This window comes from Caretta caretta, chromosome 13 (assembly GCF_965140235.1).
Source record: "Caretta caretta isolate rCarCar2 chromosome 13, rCarCar1.hap1, whole genome shotgun sequence".
In the NCBI taxonomy this organism is placed as follows: domain Eukaryota; kingdom Metazoa; phylum Chordata; order Testudines; family Cheloniidae; genus Caretta; species Caretta caretta.
This window is the reverse complement of record NC_134218.1, coordinates 16,757,893-16,777,619: the sequence shown is the minus strand read 5'-3', so window position 1 is coordinate 16,777,619 and position 19,727 is coordinate 16,757,893. Positions and strand designations below refer to the sequence as shown.

Genomic DNA, 19,727 nt, shown 5'->3' with positions numbered 1-19,727 from the left:
TAGAAGTTTTCTGTCTGACAGAGTTTCTATTTCAGCAGTTCCTTAAGATCATCACAGGAAGGACACTCCAATTATTTTGGGTCTGGCTTTAACCTAAACCATCACACTGATGTGACTCATATAAAATCCTCCTTTACAAAGTACTCTAAAGGAGGCAGCAGCACACCCAAACCAGAACAGTTGTTTCTTTCACCACACAACGTTAAGTTATATGCAAAAATGTTCACATTTTACTATTAAATCAGATCACCATATTATGATCTGTAACAAGATACTCCAAAACATTTCAAGATTTCCCTAAGTGATCAAAATTCTAAACATAAATACAACTAAAGCCTTGTAATATTAATGCACACTTTTTATTATATTAAAATCAGGCAATGGTCTGATACAATAAAAAGGCTGCTTATGGAATACTGTTATGTTAAACTTTAATTACAGAGGATGTTAAATCCTTACAACTAATATTTTCCTCAAAAGAGTTAATGGAAACACCAATTGTTCATTGACTTGATAGCCGCTGCTTTAAAATGTGGTTTTTACACAAACACTGAATTTGTCATAAAACTTAGGACACACTAGGTTGTTTGTATTTAAGCTTGCATCCACATATCAGCAGTTTGTGGTCCAAAACAGTAAGTCAGAAAAGGCAGTGATTTGCCAGGAGGCATTGCCAGTAAGGTCTCTCTCTAATCTGCTGTGCACAGCATTTATCCCCAAATCTTCATGGAAGAGTTTCTCTCACAACACGTGAAGTGTCAAAAAAAAAAAAGTCTACACTACGTTGATTTGTTTCTAATTGTCAGGTCTTTAAAAAGGGTCAAAAGTAAGTGCACTGTTTATTAGTTAACATCCTCAGGTCAATTTTGAAGCACCAAAATTTGACTGGTTGTATTGGAGTGTGTGTTTAGAATTTCTACATGCAGATTTTCCCCATTAAAGTTTGGCAGCTAGCAAATCCAAGCAATCCTGGTAAATTACTGCTCTTTTCACCATGTCAAAAGCCTATCTAATAACATCAGCCATGGCCAGCTTGGCGGTGTGGCAGCAGTGCCATGGGGGCAAGGGAGATCCAAGTTTGCGAGCAGAATAGATACTCGTTTCCCAGGCTGGTGAAGACTAAATTCATTGGGAAAAACAAAATGACAAGCATGAGGGGACAGGTCAGGTGATTGCCCAAACACTTTCTCCTGCTGGCCACTGGCCAGGGGTAAGGAGAAGACTCACAAAAGGGGCAAAAATAAAGCAGCACCCCCTCTAGGAAGATGGGGGAGAGGAAAGATTGAAAAAACCCTGAATCCCTTATCCAAGGCCCATGTTATTTGGGGAGGAGGGGAGGGACAGGAGGAGAAATACAATCTGTGCCTTGGCCAAAGGGAAGAAGGAAAGCCTGCCCTAGATTACTAGGACTTAAAAAATAAAACCAACCACAGTCACATTCAGCCTTTACTAGAGATAGCACAAAGGGAGGGATGATTGAGGTTAGCACACATCCCCATTAGTAGTCCACAAAGCCCAGCATAGTCCTGGAAGCTAAAACCTTTGTGTCTATTCTAATAAATAGCCCTGAGCTTCAACTCTATTGCAAAAGACAGAGAAAGAAAAAAACCCAACAACCCAGGCCAAACACACAGCAAGGTGATTGTGTGATATATGTTTTCACAGTTGAATTAAATGTGCCACACTGGTCTTGACAGTAATAAATTTAAATAGACTTTTCTTGATACCAGAAGTTCAACTATGTGGACAGTGGTTACACATGACAAGATTAATTGTTATAGCACAACTTATATTTCAAATGAAAAATTAGTATCATTTACAGTATCTCAAGATAAACTTCCTTTGAACGGGAACTTCCTTTCCAGTACTTTGAGGTCTACAAGATGCATCTAGAAAATTTACTACTGTGGAAAATGAAGACAGCTTAAATTGAATAAAGGGGCATGATTTGTTGTTGTTGTTTTTTAAATTAATTGCTGTAACATTGTCCTTCAGGTGGCTGAGGAAGTTTCATATTTTCTTTAGACATCATTAGACGCCGAAGTTCTTGCAGAACAACTTTGATACTATAAGAATTCTGCCATTTTGCTAGGACTGATATGGCTCTGGGATCCACCTAAAAACAGACAAAAACACCACTCCTGTCAGTCCTCCGAGTCCAAAAAATATAGCTGCCTATCAGATACGGTGGTTTTTAATCAAGTTACCTGCCAGCAAGCTTGAAAAACTTAACATATGTTTAGTTTTCTTTCAAGCTTAATAAATGCTTCTATTGTGTAACAACATGAGTGTTGCTAAGGCGAAAGAGAGGAGTCGTTAGCAATATCTTACAATTACCTTATCCCTCCCCTACTTCCACTACTCAAAAAGAAAGCAAAGTATTTTGTTAAGAAACATCTGAGTAAAAATGTAGGTTCAAATTAACGTTCAAAGCTTAAACTGTGTTAACAAACCGAACAAACAAACAAAAAAACACTTACCACTCCATTAGAACTATTTACTCCATTCATATTAATTTTTGTTACAAATCTTACAAATGGAGGTGCTTCTGGATATTTGGGCCCACATTCTATTTTAAGGCTGTATATTCTGTTTTCATAAATTGTCTGGAAGAGAGGAACATCTGTGTCAGGCAGTATTAGAATCACTTAATTACAATAATCATCAGGGACACAAAGTTTGAGTGCGACACACATGGCGGACGTTTCCACGCTTGTTAAGCTACACTCTGAAAATTGCAAGAAAAATTCACTTAGTGCCCAACATAGACAAAGCTTGTCACACTGCACACCAATATTTAAACTATCATCTATTTATCACATTATGGAATATAACTGACATCCCTGCTTGGAGATTAATTTAGAGTAAAGTAATCCAATATCTCTCCATAGACTTCAGTTTCATACCAGGCAATTCAAAGGCATATGCAGTTTTGAATTGTAGGTTCAATGGGCTAGACTACCTCAGAAATGAAACCAATGCTTTATATTAGCCAGCTATTTAAACCCAATTTACCCCAAAAGCCTGTCATTTTTTAAATTTTATCAGAAACATTTAACTGTAAATACGATAGGTAGACCTTGATTTTTTTTGCCATATTCATAACTCACTGAAGTGATAGAGTTGTGGGGAGATAAGGAGAATGCTCCAAAAACACAACACATTCACAGGTCACTCCCCATCCTCAGAAGGGGTCAAAGGATTATTATTTTTCATAGCAATTATGTCTGTAAGGCACGTAACACAGTGTAAGACAGTCCCTACCCTGAGGAGCTTACAATCTAGCTAAACATAGGGAAAGGAGGACAACAAAATGTACAGGGACTGAAGAACATATCTTGTTGTTTTGCAATTTTTAAAGACCATTTAAGACAGTAGGGAGAGGAATTAGGACAACTAACGGAGTGCTGGGGGTGGGAGGGAAGCTAACCAGAAACAACAGGAGTTTTAAGTGTCCACATGATAGACTGGGTCTGGGAGGGATTCCAGCTGTAACAGGCAACAATGAAGGGAGCATGACAGAAGGCCACAAAGCAGGGAGGCCTGGATAGAGCAGTAAGTCTCCAGACTGGGAAATCTGAGCACAGATTCCTGCAGAGTCAACACGACTCTGAATGCCAAAAGATGGGAATTGCTCAAAAACTACCAGTTCTGTCGTCATGCAAGCATACGGGCGTTCAGAAACATAATGCTGTGTTTTTTTTACACAGAGAGCTCTCTATGTAAAATCCTACTGGAGATAAGCTACAGGCAGTTTTTACTTTAACACCGCTAACCGAAATCAACTGTATTCCCTCCCCCACCCCCCCCTTTGGGATAACCTTGATGTACAAACAAAAGGAAGAACTACTTCACGCAATGCACAGTCAGGCTGTGGCGCTTGCTGCCAGAGGATGTTGTGAAGGCCAAAACTACAAATGGATTAAAAAAAGAATTAGATAAGTTCATGGAGGACAGGTCCATCAATAGCCATGGTCAGGGATGCAACCCCATGCTCACGGTATCCCTAAGTCTCTGACTGCCAGTTGCTGGGACTGGAGAACAGGGTATGGATCACTTCATGATTGTCCTGTTCTGTTCACTCCCTTTGAAGAATCTGGTATTGGCCACTGATGGAAGACAGGAGACTGGGCTAGATGGACCATTGGTCTGACCCAGTATGGTCATTCTTATGTAACTACATTGAGGTAAAAAATACTTATGCCTGGTCTCCGCTACGATTTTACATTGAGAGAGCTCTCCTCAATGTAAACACACACTTAAGTGTAATCTTTTCACAATTATGGCGCAATTTGACTAAGGACAGACTGAGAAAGCGGCCAGCAAGCACTGGGATGTGATCTATTACAAGATTTAGAGCAAAGACACAGATGCATATATATCTGATACTAATAAACCAGAACGTGCCAGTTTGAAACTCAAGTAAGAGTCACGATATTCATAGACAAATACACACACAAATACATTTGCAGCTATCTTTCTATGCAACAGTGACATCCAGTGGTCAGTTATGCAGAGCAGGATTTTCTAATGACTTTGGTAGGAGAGATCTTTTAAAAAGGTATCAGACAGGAAAGGTGAAAAACAGAAGATAGTTGTGAACTGAAGCAAAAAGTTGTCACCTCTAGACAGATTGGATTATCCTACACAATTCTGACATCAGAATCACTTAGCTGTACTTTGCTCCCATGACAACACTTCTATGGTAAAACCACACGAGTGTGTGCAGATTTCAGTCTCTTTTTAAATATTTGTTTAATACAAGACCCTTATAAGGTGCCACCAGACTTGTCATTGTTCATATTTAAGGAGGTATTTACAGTGGCAGTCAAAGAGCAAAAAAAGTTAAGTTGAACAAAGAATGAGAGAAAATATTGAAAGTGTAATGCCGTTAAATAATAAATGAATGGTAAAGCCTCACCTGGAGTACTATGTTCAGTGACAGTCACCCTATCTCAGAAATGGCTACAAACAGAAAGAAAGGTGCAGATATGGGCAATGAGAGCATCTGAAGGCTTCCATATAATGATAGGTTGAAAACACTGGGATAACTTAGAGAGGAAACAGATCAGACATGAGATATACATCACAATGCAACGGTATAGTGAAGGTAACAGGCACTCACATTTATCCTTCCATAGTAAAAGAGCAAGGGGACAGTCAGTGAAATTGGAAGGCCACAAGTCAATTTAAGAGCGATGAGGAAGGTTTGTGTGTGTGTTTTTGTTTTAAGATACACACAATGCATAAGTGACATGTGGAATTTACTACTGCAAAGTAGAGGCCAAGAGCCTAATCAGATTAAAAAAGGGATTTGACATATGGATGAGAACAGAGAGTTAGATTATCCCTTCTATATTGTTAAAAAGTAGGGATAAAACCTCATGAGACATGGCAGAAGCCAATCACTAACTGATCAGGAGTCATCTATGGGGACATTCCATAGATGGTAGGGCCTAAGGGGCTCACCCCACTGTAGAGACATCAACAAAGTTGCTGCCCAAATAAATTAGTCCAATCTGTCCACTACAGCCAGAGCGTAGTCACATGGACCATAGCTCTGAAGAACCATCATACCAGCCATGTTTTAAACTAGCTATGAGATACTAAGCTTGTCACCACTGTAGGTTTCAGACTACAAGACCATGAGGTTGGTACATAAGGTACTTTGGAAATATCAAGTGCTATGGAAACATTAAGCCTATCATCAAGATGTCCTTTTTACTAACCTCTCTAAAAAGGACAGATACTCTCCAGCTGCAGTATTACTGTAAAGAGCATGGTAACATTATAAAAAGCCATTCTGAGGCATATTAAATACACAGATTGGGAGACAGGTGACAAGAAAGTCAAAAGCAAAATTTAGTTTATGGCTAGAACCAAATTCTAATCTGAGTTAGCTGAAACTTTAAAGGAGCAAGCCAGTTTTGCTGCAATAAAAATACCACAACCCCCACATCCTCAAGAAACTCCCTAAAGTGATGACCAAAAACAACTGAACTGAACTAAGGCAGAATATGTTAATAGATGAGGACTGGCTAGTGAGATATTACCAGTATTAGCTCCATATTGAACTCTTACAGGCTTTGAGACTTTGCTGTAATTCAGGGTTACAGAACACTAGAAAATTACTGTGTAAATTAATCTGTAAATGTGAATGTCATTTGTGTAACAGAGCTAATCAATTAAAAGGTATTAGCATTGTTTAAAGTCATAAGCAGAAAGATATACTGACATATCAACCCCAATTTATATGCCAAGTAAACCTGGTTGCATACACGTACCCACTCAGATACATGCATGAGAATGTCTGCAGGGGGAAAAAAAAAGGACAGGAAAGCAGAATTTTGAGTGACACTGGCATTTAGATCTGTAAGTTGATGCTTACTCTTGGAGGCCCAATAATCATTCCTGTCCATCTTGTAAGTGTCATATCTTCATCATCTTCAAGACCCCAGCTAACTGTACCATCTCCTACTCCTTTCTGACCTTCTTCAAGTTCTTCCAACAGTCGAAAATTACGAGGAACTTTTACTCCTAAAAAGAATCAGAAAGAAACTTTGAACTGAGACTATCTGGCAGTGATACAAGACTGGATAATTGGACTGCTACTTTTGGTAATCTGATGTCAAAACATTTAGACCAAAACACTGAGAAACAGCAATATTTCTGAGTGGCAGTATTTTCATGGTGTGAGGAAGATACAAGCTCAGATGTCAAATATAAAAGTACGTGGAAACAAGGAGTAGTTTGCATTTAAAAAAAAAAAAATCATACTAGTGAGCCATGGCAGCTAGGCTCTGCATTAGTGCATACAGCCAGGAGGAGGAAAAGGACCTCTGTGTATTCAAAGAAGCAAGCAGCATATTTACTTCCTGCTTCCTTACAGTCTTTCTACTTTATGTCCATTTGATTTAAGATAAAAGGTAGAAGCTACATCATTTGGCAAAAGGCTGGACATCTATGAATCTTTCCAGAGCTTTTTAAAAGTAGCAAATCAATCTGTTTTGTAACATAAACAAGTTAATTTGAAATTAATTTCAGTGGACTTCATCAGTGCAAGATCTAACTAAAGCACTTATATGGGCCCCCATTATGTAATATCTGAGCATCTCACAATCTTTAACAAACTTATGCCACAACATCCCTGTGAGGCATTATCAGTGCCATTTTACAGATAGGGAACTGAGACACAGAAAGGCTAAGTCACTTTCCCTCTAAGACCAAGCCAAAGCCATTAAGAATCCTGAATAAATCCTAATCTGTGTCATATTCTTTTATTTGCTCACAGTACATGCCTAAGAACAGTTCTAAGAGAAACAAAAGTGCATTAATAGGACATAGAATGCCAATGGAGTTTTTTCACATGACCTTCTAAAGAAAATTTTGTTCACAGAAATACCAAAAGGTTAATTACGTATTGAATAGTTGCATCACATGCAGTATAACTGAAGAGACTGCCTAGTCCCCTTGTCCAGCCTCACCTATTTGTTCGCATAGAAGAAACACAGACATTCTGTTTATGAGACTACGCTCATCTAGTGCTCAAGAAACATCTCTAGTACATGACACCAGGGACGAGGCAAAGCAAGAGCCTTGAAAATATCCCCTTTCACTGCTTGAGAACCTGGAAGGATTCTCATATGCAATGTGACAGTGCTTAGAATATGACAACTTTAGTGTCTTTAAAGTCTCCCTCAAGTGTCTTTTAGAGACCTAAAAGGGATTGAACGCCAATTCTGATTTTGTTGTGGAATCAAAGTTCTAATCCTCAAACACTACAATATACATTAAAATATATATATATATATATCTCCAAACCCATGAACTTACATAAGAATACCCAGTAATCTGGACACCAAAAAAAAAAAAAAGTCAGTTGTCTCAAACTGGGCATCTAAAATTATGACACTTGACAAATTTGGCCTTAATATCATTCCACCTCAACTCGCCATCTGTAAAGCAGGGATAATACCACCACCTCATCTCATCAGGTGCTATGAAAATAATTCATTAAGATACGTAGATACCACAGAAGAGCCTAAGATGAAGTTAGTTCTCTATTCAGTGCAAGGGTTGGATGGTTTGTGGTAAGGCATGGAGCCACATACTGACAAGGATAAAAGGAAATATTAAATAGCTACCCAGTCAGTGAGCACCATCAATTCTGTGCACTGAATAAGGCAGGGGTCCTGTGGGAAGAAAGCAGTATGTGATCATTTGATTAAAGACTATCATAATGTAAATGCACAGGGAAGCCAAACTAAAGTTCAAACGGCAACATAAACCTGGATTTGTGCTGGAAATGGCCCAACTTGACGATCATACACATTGTAAGGAGAGTGATCACTTTAGATAAGCTATTACCAGCAGGAGAGTGGGGTGGGAGGAGGTATTTTTTCATGCTGTGTGTATATAAAAAGATCTTCTACACTTTCCACAGTATGCATCCGATGAAGTGAGCTGTAGCTCACGAAAGCTTATACTCAAATAAATTGGTTAGTCTCTAAGGTGCCACAAGTACTCCTTTTCTTTTTGTGAATACAGACTAAAACGGCTGTTACTCTGAAACCTAACGTTAACTCTGTCATTTCCTAACCTGAGTGTGTTAGACTCTGGAACCTTAATCAGGTACAGGGAAGAGTGTGTGTAATATTAATATAAGTTCTTATGGGAACAGAAGGCAACGCTGTTTTAGGGCCCTTCCAAACACACTGATTCAGAATGAGTCAAAGCAATGAATAGCAAGGGTCCTAGAAATAAGAGATTGTAGAATATCAATTAAACGAGTCTGTGGATTGCTGGTGGTCCACAGAGAGCTGGTTGGTCACATGGTTTCCTTGTTCCTAACTGCTATATCACATAAAAAAAAGCTAAAAATAAACACTTAATATTACTGCTACAGAAATTTTTTAATTGAAAGTGTCACAGGTATGGTAGACAACTGCAAAGTGGTGGGTCCATGAGGCACTATCAAAATGTTGATTTCACACTATATAAAAAAAACTGGAAATCCCCTGGGGGTGTTTTTTTGGGGGGGGGGGGGGGGGGAGGGCAGGGAATCAGTGTATGACCCTAGTGCAGCCGGTACAAGGGCATCTTCTACCTGCATGCTAAAGCATAAAGTATCATGTGTAAGTTTGGTCCTAACCTGGTACTTGAATGAAGTTAAAAAAAACATACAAATTGATAAGATCAATTTGTGAATTTAATGAGGGGAGAAGGAAAGAGTAGGAAGAAGAAAAAACTGTTAGTTATCCAATCATATATCCTAAAATATGTTCTTATCTGTTCTGTGGATATTCAGTATTTGCCAAGTTACTTTTGCAAGCTAATCCCAGGGCAAGTTCAATGACAGAAGACAGGTTTCAGAGTAGCAGCCGTGTAAGTCTGTATTCGCAAAAAGAAAAGGAGTACTCGTGGCACCTTAGAGACTAACCAATTTATTTGAGCATAAGCTCACTTCATCAGATGCATTGCATCCGATGAAGTGAGCTGTAGCTCACGAAAACTTATGCTCAAATATATTGGTTAATCTCTAAGGTGCCACGAGTACTCCTTTTCTTTTTATGGCAGAAGAGTATTCTTACATCAGCTGGCTCAAGAGTGAGTCAACTACATTTTCCACATATGGCAAATACCTGAATAACTTTCTTATTAAGTGTAGTTATGGAGACCTGCCAACACAATAACAAAACAAACCTGTTTGCTTTAAGAGTCCTTCAATACAAAAACAGAATACAGAAGAAATAAGTAGTTCACTTCGAGTTTTAACTACTACATCGCCAAAACAGGCATCAGACTATAAAATTTAATTTAGCCAATTCTTTATGAATCCAGAATATTCTGAGCAGCAACTGCAAACTTCATTTAAATTATGACACAAAAGGTAGGAAAATATCTACATCATCTTAGTTCACGGCCTGCAGACCTCATGGAAATATTCCAGAGAGAAATATATTATATTATAAACTTCAGAGCAAAAGTAGAAAGATTACCATAATGAACCTGCTAAAGACTTAACTATAGCAGCACTGACAATGTTACATCTCCAATTTCACAAGTTTATAAATTGGATAAAAATTTTAAGTCTTGAGTAAATTTGTACACACCAGGCCTCAATCTTAGACTTTTGTTTACTAGGTCTGACAAACCCCATGAAGGACATTTAGTTTTATGGTAGGGATTGGATAAAAAAAATCCACTTGCCAGTCATAAGTGGAGAAACCTTATTCCTACAGAACTCAAGCTCCTAAAGAAGTTGCTAGCCTTATGGTTATGAAGATAGCATTCCAAGTGATACAGTGCCCTCTTCATGAGTCTTTGCTCCTCAGAATTTCACCAAGCAGCAGCAGCAGATTAAAATTGATTATTGGTAAGTAATTATCTATCAAGTCATCTCAGATTTTAAGTTGTCTTCCAACAATGCCCTGCCAGATCCAGTGAATTAAGGATGCAGAAGATTGACAGGATTTTTTGCTTTATCAGTCAGAATCGAAGATAATTTTTGTATTAAGAAAGAAAAATATACTTCCAGGCAGATATACGGAAGTCCTAGTTTGACAAAGGGTCTTAAAACATTCCAAAGTGAAACTCTTATCAAATCACTAAAGTACAAAACTTAACAGGGCATATGTTAACTCTTAGACCTCTTGCATCTTGTCAGTCTAAGGTATAGTATTACAAGTTGGAGCACAGAAAGCCTTGATACTTAAGTGTTTTTAGTTTAATTAAAAACACTTAAAGTAGTTCATCTAAGTCACACAAATTTATATTAGTTTATGATGAGGCAAAAAAAGCAAAGTCCATTACTCTGCTTTTCTGAGCTTTTCCAACTTAAGAAATTTCAGTTATAGAATTTAAATATCAGATTCAGAACTTGTATGACCAAACTGAAGCACACAGCATGTTTTACAGAGGTAAAGACTTCTCAGAAATTGGATCCATTTTGGAAGCACCAAAGTACTTTAGCAGTGCTAGTAGGTTCTGATACAATGAAATGGTCAAAATACTTTGACGGTCAGATGCTGCACCATGAAAGTCAAAGGGAGTTTTACCATTGATTTCAATATGCACAGAATCAAACCTTCAGAGTAAAGAGTTTTACACTGGCATGACAATGAAAGATTACATCTGCAGCTTTTCTTTCTACAGAGGAGTTAAGATACAAACATTTATCTTTTGGCACATATGGATTTGTCTCAACTGCAAGGGATAAGGCACACGAATTTATGGCTAATACATTTCAGTAATTAGGAACTCTAACAAAAAGAAGTTCTTGTTCTGTCAAAGATAATTTTCCATAACTAATTTAAAGAGGAAACATCAGATTCTGATCTCTCATACCAATTTTAATTTTGACATCAGTAATTACTCCAGATTTAACTAGCATAAGTGAAATCACGTCTTTCAACCATAAGTTATCTTTTGTACCTAAATACACAAAACAGCTAGCAAAAAAAAGTTTTAAAATACTTTCCATGTTATGTTTGATATTACAGCCTTAATTATATCTGCTCCAAGTATTCTTTTGCAGAGAGTACTGTATTGGAACAATTTTTAAATGCTAGGTTTTCCAACAATTACACAATTATAAGTACTCTTTTAGATGCAGAAGTTTGTCCTCAGAATAGTTTTGAAGTGATGTAATATTTACCGTTTAATGAAAGGCTTTTGGTTATGACACAAACTGTAAGAAGCCAGGAAATTTAAAGTTCATATGTTGCCCTTACATGTCATTGTACTCAAACAAGGCAACAGAAACTGACTTTTACTGAGATACTTAACCAGCCCCCAAACCCTATGAAATACTTCTGAATAAGATAAAGTGATAGTTGCATACTTTTATACTAAAGTGCATTCCTTATAAATTATACTAAGGGCTAATCCACACTAGAAGTGCTACAGTGGTGCAGTTGCGCCGCTGTAGCATGTCTGATGAAGACGCTCGCTGCCAACAGAAGACAGCTCTCCCGGCGGCATAATAAAAGCACCTGCCTGAAAGGCACTAGCCCGCTGACATAGTGCTGTTCACACCTGGCACTTGGGTTGGTGTAGCTTACGTCATTCGGGGGATGGCTTACTGACACCCCTGAGCGACTATAAGTTATACCGAAATAACCTGTAGTGCACACAAGCCCTAAAATGGCTGACAGAGACTTGCATTTCCATTAAAGAGCTCTCAAACTAAAGAAAACTTTGCAGTACAAATTAGACAGTTGCAACGTCAACATTGTTTCTTAGTATTTAAGTTGTGAAACAAGCCATAACAGCTACATCAACTACAATTTATTTTACTAAGGAAGGCATTCAAAACTAATATTTTGGGGAAAATATTTACACCAACTCATGAGATAAAAATCTGTTATTATACGTGACAAGAATATTGGTGAAGCTGAGTTCAACATTCCCTCACAAACTTCAAAAAAAAAAAGATAAATACCATCTCACAGTACTCCAGATGAGACCACACCACTGATTTACATGATAGCATAGTATTTTCAATATTATTCTCCATCCTATTCCTTATGCATCCTCACACTTTGATTTTAACTATAGCTGCATATTAGGCAGAGATCTTAACTGCCTTAACTCATCTGCAATGAAGCTTAGAATCCTGAACTGTATTAACTCTGGAAAAATCAGAACTTTGTAAAGTATATGAGTAGTTCCCCCCCACCCCAGTGTGTATTATTTTGCATTTAGCAATGCTGAACTTCAAATGCAATCTTGGTGCCCATTCACTTAGTCTGGTTAGCTCCCTCTGAAGTGCTGCACAGTCCTCTCTGATCTTGAATAGACTAATGACAGGTTTCAGAGTAGACTAGACTAGGTAACTCACTATTATCTGCAGATTGTTACCTTTCTCATCTCATTAATAAGTTTACTACATGACACTGGACCTAAGATGGAACCTTGAGGTACCTTGCTGTTAAATTTTTGCTACAATGAAAATTGACCATTTAATCCCAGTATTTTCTGTCTAATCGCTGGTTTTTGATCCATTATAACACTTTGCTGTTCTCCTCATGACTCCTTAGATTTTTCTGTAGTCTCTTATGAGGGACCTTGTCAGAGGCCTTTTGAAAGTCTAAAAATAAGAAGTTCAACCAGTTATTCTTTATTCACCCACTTAAAAAAATTCTGATATATAAAAGAGTGTCTTCCTTTGCAGAAACTGTACTGGTTAGACTGTATCATATCAAGATATTTCAGAAACATTATTCAAGTTTTAATTATTGTTTCAACCTATTTCTTAGATGTAGATGTAAAGCTCAGTGGTCTAGAATTCTCTCAATCACCCCTGGAGCCTTTTTAAAATATAGGTACAACTGCTACCATCCAATCCTCTGGAACAGTGCTGTTTTTAGATGAGAAATTGGGAATTTTGGTAAAGAGGAAGTGGCTGGGCTCCTAAGTTCCTTTATTGCAGCACTATATGCTACAGATATCATTTAAAGATATCCAAGTGCTTTACAAATAAACATGCCTCACAAGGATTTTGTGAAACATGTATTATCAAAATCTACTTTACTAATAAGATATAAGTTGCTTGTCCAAAGCCCCACAGTAAATCAAAAGGAAAAAAAAAAAAACAAACAGAAAACCCCAAGAGACTCATTTCCTAGGTCCTTGTTGTACCCATAAGATTACACTTATGAAGCTTCCGGTATCAATGGTGTACATTACCAACAGCATCACAGTTGTCACTGTAACATTGCTGAAAATGAGTGAACACCAATGTTCTCTCTAGCAGAACAGTCTAAAAACTGCATTGTTGGCCACATGGCAGGATCTATTACCAGTAACAAACAGTTGCTTCATTTACCAACTGAACAAAGCCCTAAGTTATATTTAAATTAAGTTGTTGGCCTATATTCTAAGGTTCCACAATTAGAGGTCAGGGGCAAGTCTCAGGATTCCCATACCATGTTAAAAAAGTTACATACCAATTTTAAGAGTTTTTGCCAAAAGTAGTTAAGGTACACAACATCCTACCAGCAGCAATTTAAACTTGAACATAACTATTAGAACATGCTCTTTACTGACATGCAAAGTTCCTGAACCATTTTTTCCCCCTCTAGCCATATATTACCTCAAGTACAAGTGCTCTACTTTCAACACTAGAAGAGCCAATAAAGCAGAGCTTTTAGAACAAGGGTGAGCAAACTACCCGCCCCTCCAGCCCTTTTAATACGGCCCTTGAGTTCCTGCTGGGGAGCGGAGTCTGGGGCTTGCCCTGCTCCGGCGCTCCAGCCGATGAGCAGGGTCGGGGACCGCTTCACGTGGCTCCCGGAAGCAGCAGCATGTCCCTCCTCCGGCTCTTACACGTAGGAGCAGCCAGGGGGCTCTGCTCCACATGCTACCCCCGCAGCTCCCATTGGCCGGGACTCATGACAATTGGGAGCTGCAGAGGCGGCACCTGCGGACTGGGCAGCACACAGCAGAGCCACCTGGCTGCACCTCCTTGTAGGAGCCAGAGGAGGGACATGCTGCTGCTTCCGGGAGCTGCTTGAGTTAAGCACCGCCCGGAGCCTACACCCCAAGCCATCCCCCCCATGCCTCAACCCCCTGCCCCAGCCCTGATCCCCCTGCTGCCCTCCGAACCCCTAGGTCCCAGCACAGAGAACCCCAAAACCCCCATCCCCACCTCAGAGCCTGCACCCCCAGCTGGAGCCCCCACCGCTCCTGCCCCAAACCAGAGCCCCATCCTGCACCCTGAACTCCTCATTTCTGACCCCACCCCAGAGCCTGCACCACCCAGCCAGAGCCCTCACCCCCTCACATACCCCAATTTCATGAGCATTCATGACCCACCACACAGTTTCCAAACCCAGATATGGCTCTTGGGCCAAAAAGTTTGCCTACCCCTGTTTTAGAATTACATGGAGATAGAATGTGATCCAGAAGAAGCAAAATACCCATTATCAAAACACATTTTACTGGTTAGTTAAGATTGTTCAGGTCTGGCCTACAATGCAATGCCATGTGGAAACCAGGTACCAAGAAAAGTTTTAGACTTTGTCTCCATGAAATGTTGGTTGCATAGCTCCTACTGCATCTCTTCATGCACATCCCCTCATGTCCACCCAGACAGTGAATTTATGGATCTGAACTGGCTTCAAAAGAAAGCCACTTGCCTTATTCTTCCAGACAAACATAAATTGAAAAGTCAGCAGCTGCAAAGGATTATTGGGAAAATATGGCTGCCAGAATGAAGTGACATGACAGCTTGATGAGGTCATGTCACAGTTTCATTTTTTATACTGAGTATTCCAACATGGTCTCCTAAAATATACAGCACATTTGTGGCAGAACAGAGATGATATCAGGATTATGAGAACTTTTATATATAGCTCCATAAAATACAAGCTTTATGGCAGTAGCCACTGCGCTGCTACAACATCAGGGTTTTCCCCCTTTAAATCTTTATTCTCTACAACCATTGTTCTTCTAAACTTTAAACTGTCTTTGAAAATAGGCTACCCCAAGAGAAAGACCTTAAGATTTGCTCATTTCCTACTTCAAAGAGGAATGTCCTATGATTGATGGATGGATGTGTAATTTTACATTTCAACAGAGATTTTAAAATAACTATTCTCATGCAACATTTGAAATCCAAACACTGGGGCAAGAACCTGAAAGTGAAACTGACTTTATTATACAACTTGAAGAAATGAAGTAGACAATGCCTGTAGAATCCGTAACTAGATTTTGAATATTCTTTCAGTTTTAACCTAAAGCATTTAGTTACGGATGTAAAGAAGCTTATTTACAATAAGAGATTATGCTAGTAGCGTTTGTTTAGCCTTTCAAATTAGAACAACAACAAAATTAAAAGCCACAAAATCCTCAGTCTTTGAAATATATTAGTCCTGTAAAGGACGTTATGTCAAGCCCTCCCTGTGAAGAGCTATATGCTGCAAAAGTGAATACAAAGACAGCTAACTTCATCTAGACAATACCAATTTTAGCCCAATAAGTGACCAAAATGATTTTGGGAGTTTTCAGGTCTCACTACACAGCATTAGCCAGAAAAAAAAATATTCAAATATGTAACACCTGCAAGTCATTGCTTCATTAACAAAGCAAAAGCAGAGCCCAACTCACATTGTTATTTTATCCAGTTGCCATTGTCTGAAATCTGATTTTAAACTTTTACCCCAGAATTCAGATAAATACCTGATAAGTGAAACAGACAAAGGAGGTCTAAGGCGCAACCTTAGGAGAGATGCATTATTCTGGTAGGCACAAGCAATGACAATATAGACAGCTTTTCCTTTATGAACTGCTAAAGAGATGTCTTTTTGAGTTTCCCAGACATTTCAGCTGACTCAACGTTCTCCGCCAAGTCAATTTATGTAGCTTCTGTGAATCCAAGGGCTGAGCTACCTTAAAATGCTGCAGCAGCACCAATATAGCACTTCAGTGAAGGTGCTACCTATGCCACATAGGTACTCCTCCTGCATGAGGAGGAGTACCTATGTTGAGGGGAGAAGCCCTCCTGTCCACATAGCACTGTCTACACTGGGGATTATGTCAGTTTAGCTGCGTCACTCAAGCGTGTGGATTTTTTACATCCCTAAGCAACGTAGTTATACCGACCTAATTTCCTAGTGTCGATCTGGTCTCACTCATGGTTGTTCTTACTGCACCCAGATACACAGGGTTCAATTCATTTCAGCCAACACACAACACCTTTTGGAAACAGATTCTATCTCCCTTCCTCCATTTCTCCCACCCCCTCCTGTGCTGTAATTTGTCATGTCTCAAAGTATATTTATACTTAAACCACTGTGGCTACGCTGCTGTAGTGCTGCAGGCCTACTCTACACTAAAACATTAGCTCAGTTTAGCTACGTCCGTCAGGGGTGGGAAAACTCCACACCACTGAGTGGCATAGTTAAATCGACTTACGTCCTCATATAGACCATGCTAAGTTGATGGAAGAATTCTTCTGTTGACATAGCTACTGTCTCTTGGAAAGGTGGATTAACTCCGCCAATGGGAGAATCCCTCCGATCGGTGTAGGTAGTGTCTACACTGAAGCACTATCGGGGCACAGCTGTGACACTGTAGAATCTTAAGTGTAGACAAGTCCCCAGTGTAGAAACTACCTACGTCAACAGGAGATGCTCTCCCATGAGTGTAGGTAATCCACCTCCTCAAGAGGTGGTAGCTAGGCTGACAGAAGAATTCTTCTGTCAACCTAGCACTGTCTACACAGGGGGCTTGGTCAGCATAGCTAGGTCTCTTGGGGATATGGATTTTTTACACCCTGACTGATGTAGCTATGCCAATATAAATTCCCAATGTATACCCGCCCTTAGTAACTTCAGGTTTACTCTAATAGCCCTGTTAATCAGGAAACAATATCATACTCAGGAGTGATAAACGAGTGGGGTTGAATGCTTTAGAGAAATCATGTTGAGGATAGAGGAGAAGCAGCCAAGAACATCCTTACAGCTTGGAACAAGGCATCCTCGTTCTCCTCCAGCCTGGTTTTACCAAGGACATACCATCTTGCCATCCCCCAGCCTGGTATCCCCAGAACCTTACTCCCCCAAAGACACCCATTCTGGCACACAAGGCAGCCCCTCCTCCACCCTGATACCCCCCCTCAGAACGCCCTTCCCCCCAGGGACACCCCATCCTGGTACACAAGACATCCCTCCTCCAGCCTGGCACCCCAGAACGCCCTTCCCCCCAGGGACACCCCATCCTGGTACACAAGACATCCCTCCTCCAGCCTGGCACCCCAGAACGCTCTTCCCCCCAGGGACACCCCATCCTGGTACACAAGACATCCCTCCTCCAGCCTGGCACCCCAGAATGCCCTTCCCCCCAGGCACACCCCATCCTGGTACACAAGGCAGCCCTTCCTCCAGCCTGGCACCCCAGAACGCCCTTCCCCCCAGAGACACAGACGGCAGTCCCTCCTCCACCCTGATACCCCAACACCCCTCCAAGCGCCTCCTTCCCCTTAAGCCCCTCCCCCCGGAACCTCGCCCGCCAGGACTGGGGCCTCCAGCAGCAGCCCCCTCACGCTGGGGCCCCCGGCCTAGCGCCCCTAGCCGCCGCCGCCCCTCAAGCCCCAGACACGCCCCGCCGACGAACCCCCGCTCCCGGGAGCCCGCTGGGCCGCAGCCGGTCACCCCCGCGCCCTCCGGTAGAAGCTGCCCCGCCCTGCGGCGCCGAGTCCCTCCTCCCCGGCCCAGCCTCGGCTACCCAAGCCCCGCTTACCCGAGCCCGTGGTGGCCGCCATCTTGCGCCGCTGTCGCTCCGACTCGCCCGGCCCTGCCGCCTACGTCACCTTAACGCGGGAAGTGCGGCGGTAAGCAAGTCCAGGGGCTGGCTGAAGGGGCGCAGTGCAGGCGGGCGCACTAAGAAAGGGCCTGGAGGCGTGGAGGGGCGGGGCTGACCAGAAGGACCTAGACAGAGAGATTTCTAGATGCAGTTATCTTGTGTGGGAAATTAGACCCGTGGGCGGGCGGATGGGTCGTATGTGGGTTTCAGAACAATGGACGTTAGAAGAGGAAGAGAGGAGGAGATGAGAGCAATAACTAGTACGAAGAGCCTGGAGGCTAGATAGGGGAGCAAGCATAGAATCTATAGGGGAGATGACATTACCACATCAGTATACCAGGGATGGAAATAGTACCCATAGTGGCATCTGTAGGCCATGGTGCCGGAACTAGGGGTGCTAATGCACCCTGGGGTTGCAGTAGTAATAACAAACACCAAATATGTTATGTATTATTTTGCAGCCCCCCCAATGTGTCCTATGTGCCTATAAGAGGGATTAAAAACACAGGCTCCCTGTCCCAAAGTGCTTACAACCGAATTTCAGACATGACACAGCACAGGCGGAAGTAACAAAATAACAGGGCAGAAAACAGGTGTCACCGATGAAAGGATTTGGTTAGTCAGGTAAGCCATGTGCACATACATGATGCACTTCATATAGGAACAATGCTGGTATCTGAAAGCCAAATATGAGAGATGCGCAGGCCACACATCTTCTGTAGGGCAGCAGGGACCTTAGAGGGTAAAAGAAGGAGAAGTTACAGCACCTCGGGAGGAGGAGCTAAAGCTGATCTATAGGAAGAATATAGAGGGAGAATATGTTAGTGTCTCTAATGACCATTTGGAATCTATTGGAGCATGTATTTTAGAATTACACTATATTCAACGTTGCAAAACAAATTTCTATTATAATGCCTGTTTCCTTACTTTCATAACTGCTGCAATATTGTGCCTTTTGGGCGGATATTGTCCATGCTTGGTCTCTACTCCAAGGTGAATGATTCTGAAAAGTTTCAGCAAAATTGAACTTTGATGTCACACACGCCTCCACCCACCCACCCACCATGGTTTCTTCAATACACATCTTTTCCAGCAGGGGACACCACACATCTATGACAGGTTTCAGAGTAGCAGCTGTGTTAGTCTGTATCCGCAAAAAGAAAAGGAGGACTTGTGGCACCTTAGAGACCAACAAATTTATTTGAGCATAAGCTTTCGTGAGCTACAGCTCACTTCATGCATTCAATGAAATGAGCTGTAGCTCATGAAAGCTTATGCTCAAATAAATTTGTTAGTCTCTAAGGTGCCACAAGTCCTCCTTTTCTTTTTTCACACATCTATGGAAATACACAGCTCCCCATGTGTTTCATGATTCACATTCAGGACCAGTTCCTAGGCAAAACACCTAGAGTGAATGTCAG

General features: G+C 40.9%; 1 protein-coding gene across 1 annotated transcript; it reads right to left on the bottom strand.

Moving 5' to 3' along the window:
- Nucleotides 1–337: 337 nt before the first annotated feature.
- Nucleotides 338–18,399, bottom strand: UBE2V1 (ubiquitin conjugating enzyme E2 V1). Its single transcript, XM_048819737.2, has 4 exons — nt 18,244–18,399; nt 6,389–6,537; nt 2,481–2,606; nt 338–2,116 (listed from the first exon to the last, which is right to left on the bottom strand). The coding sequence occupies exons 1-4, from the start codon at nt 18,263–18,265 to the stop codon at nt 1,970–1,972; spliced, it is 444 nt and encodes a 147-aa protein (XP_048675694.1). The 5' UTR covers nt 18,266–18,399; the 3' UTR covers nt 338–1,969.
- Nucleotides 18,400–19,727: the final 1,328 nt, after the last annotated feature.

Coding starts and splice junctions, on each gene's coding strand:
- UBE2V1 (XM_048819737.2), bottom strand. CDS start 18,265: ATGGCGGCCACCACGGGCTCGG. Junction 6,538..18,243: donor GGCGGCCACCACGGGCTCGG/GTAAGCGGGGCT, acceptor GATTCTTTTTAG/GAGTAAAAGTTCCTCGTAAT. Junction 2,117..2,480: donor TAAATAGTTCTAATGGAGTG/GTAAGTGTTTTT, acceptor GTCTGTTTTTAG/GTGGATCCCAGAGCCATATC.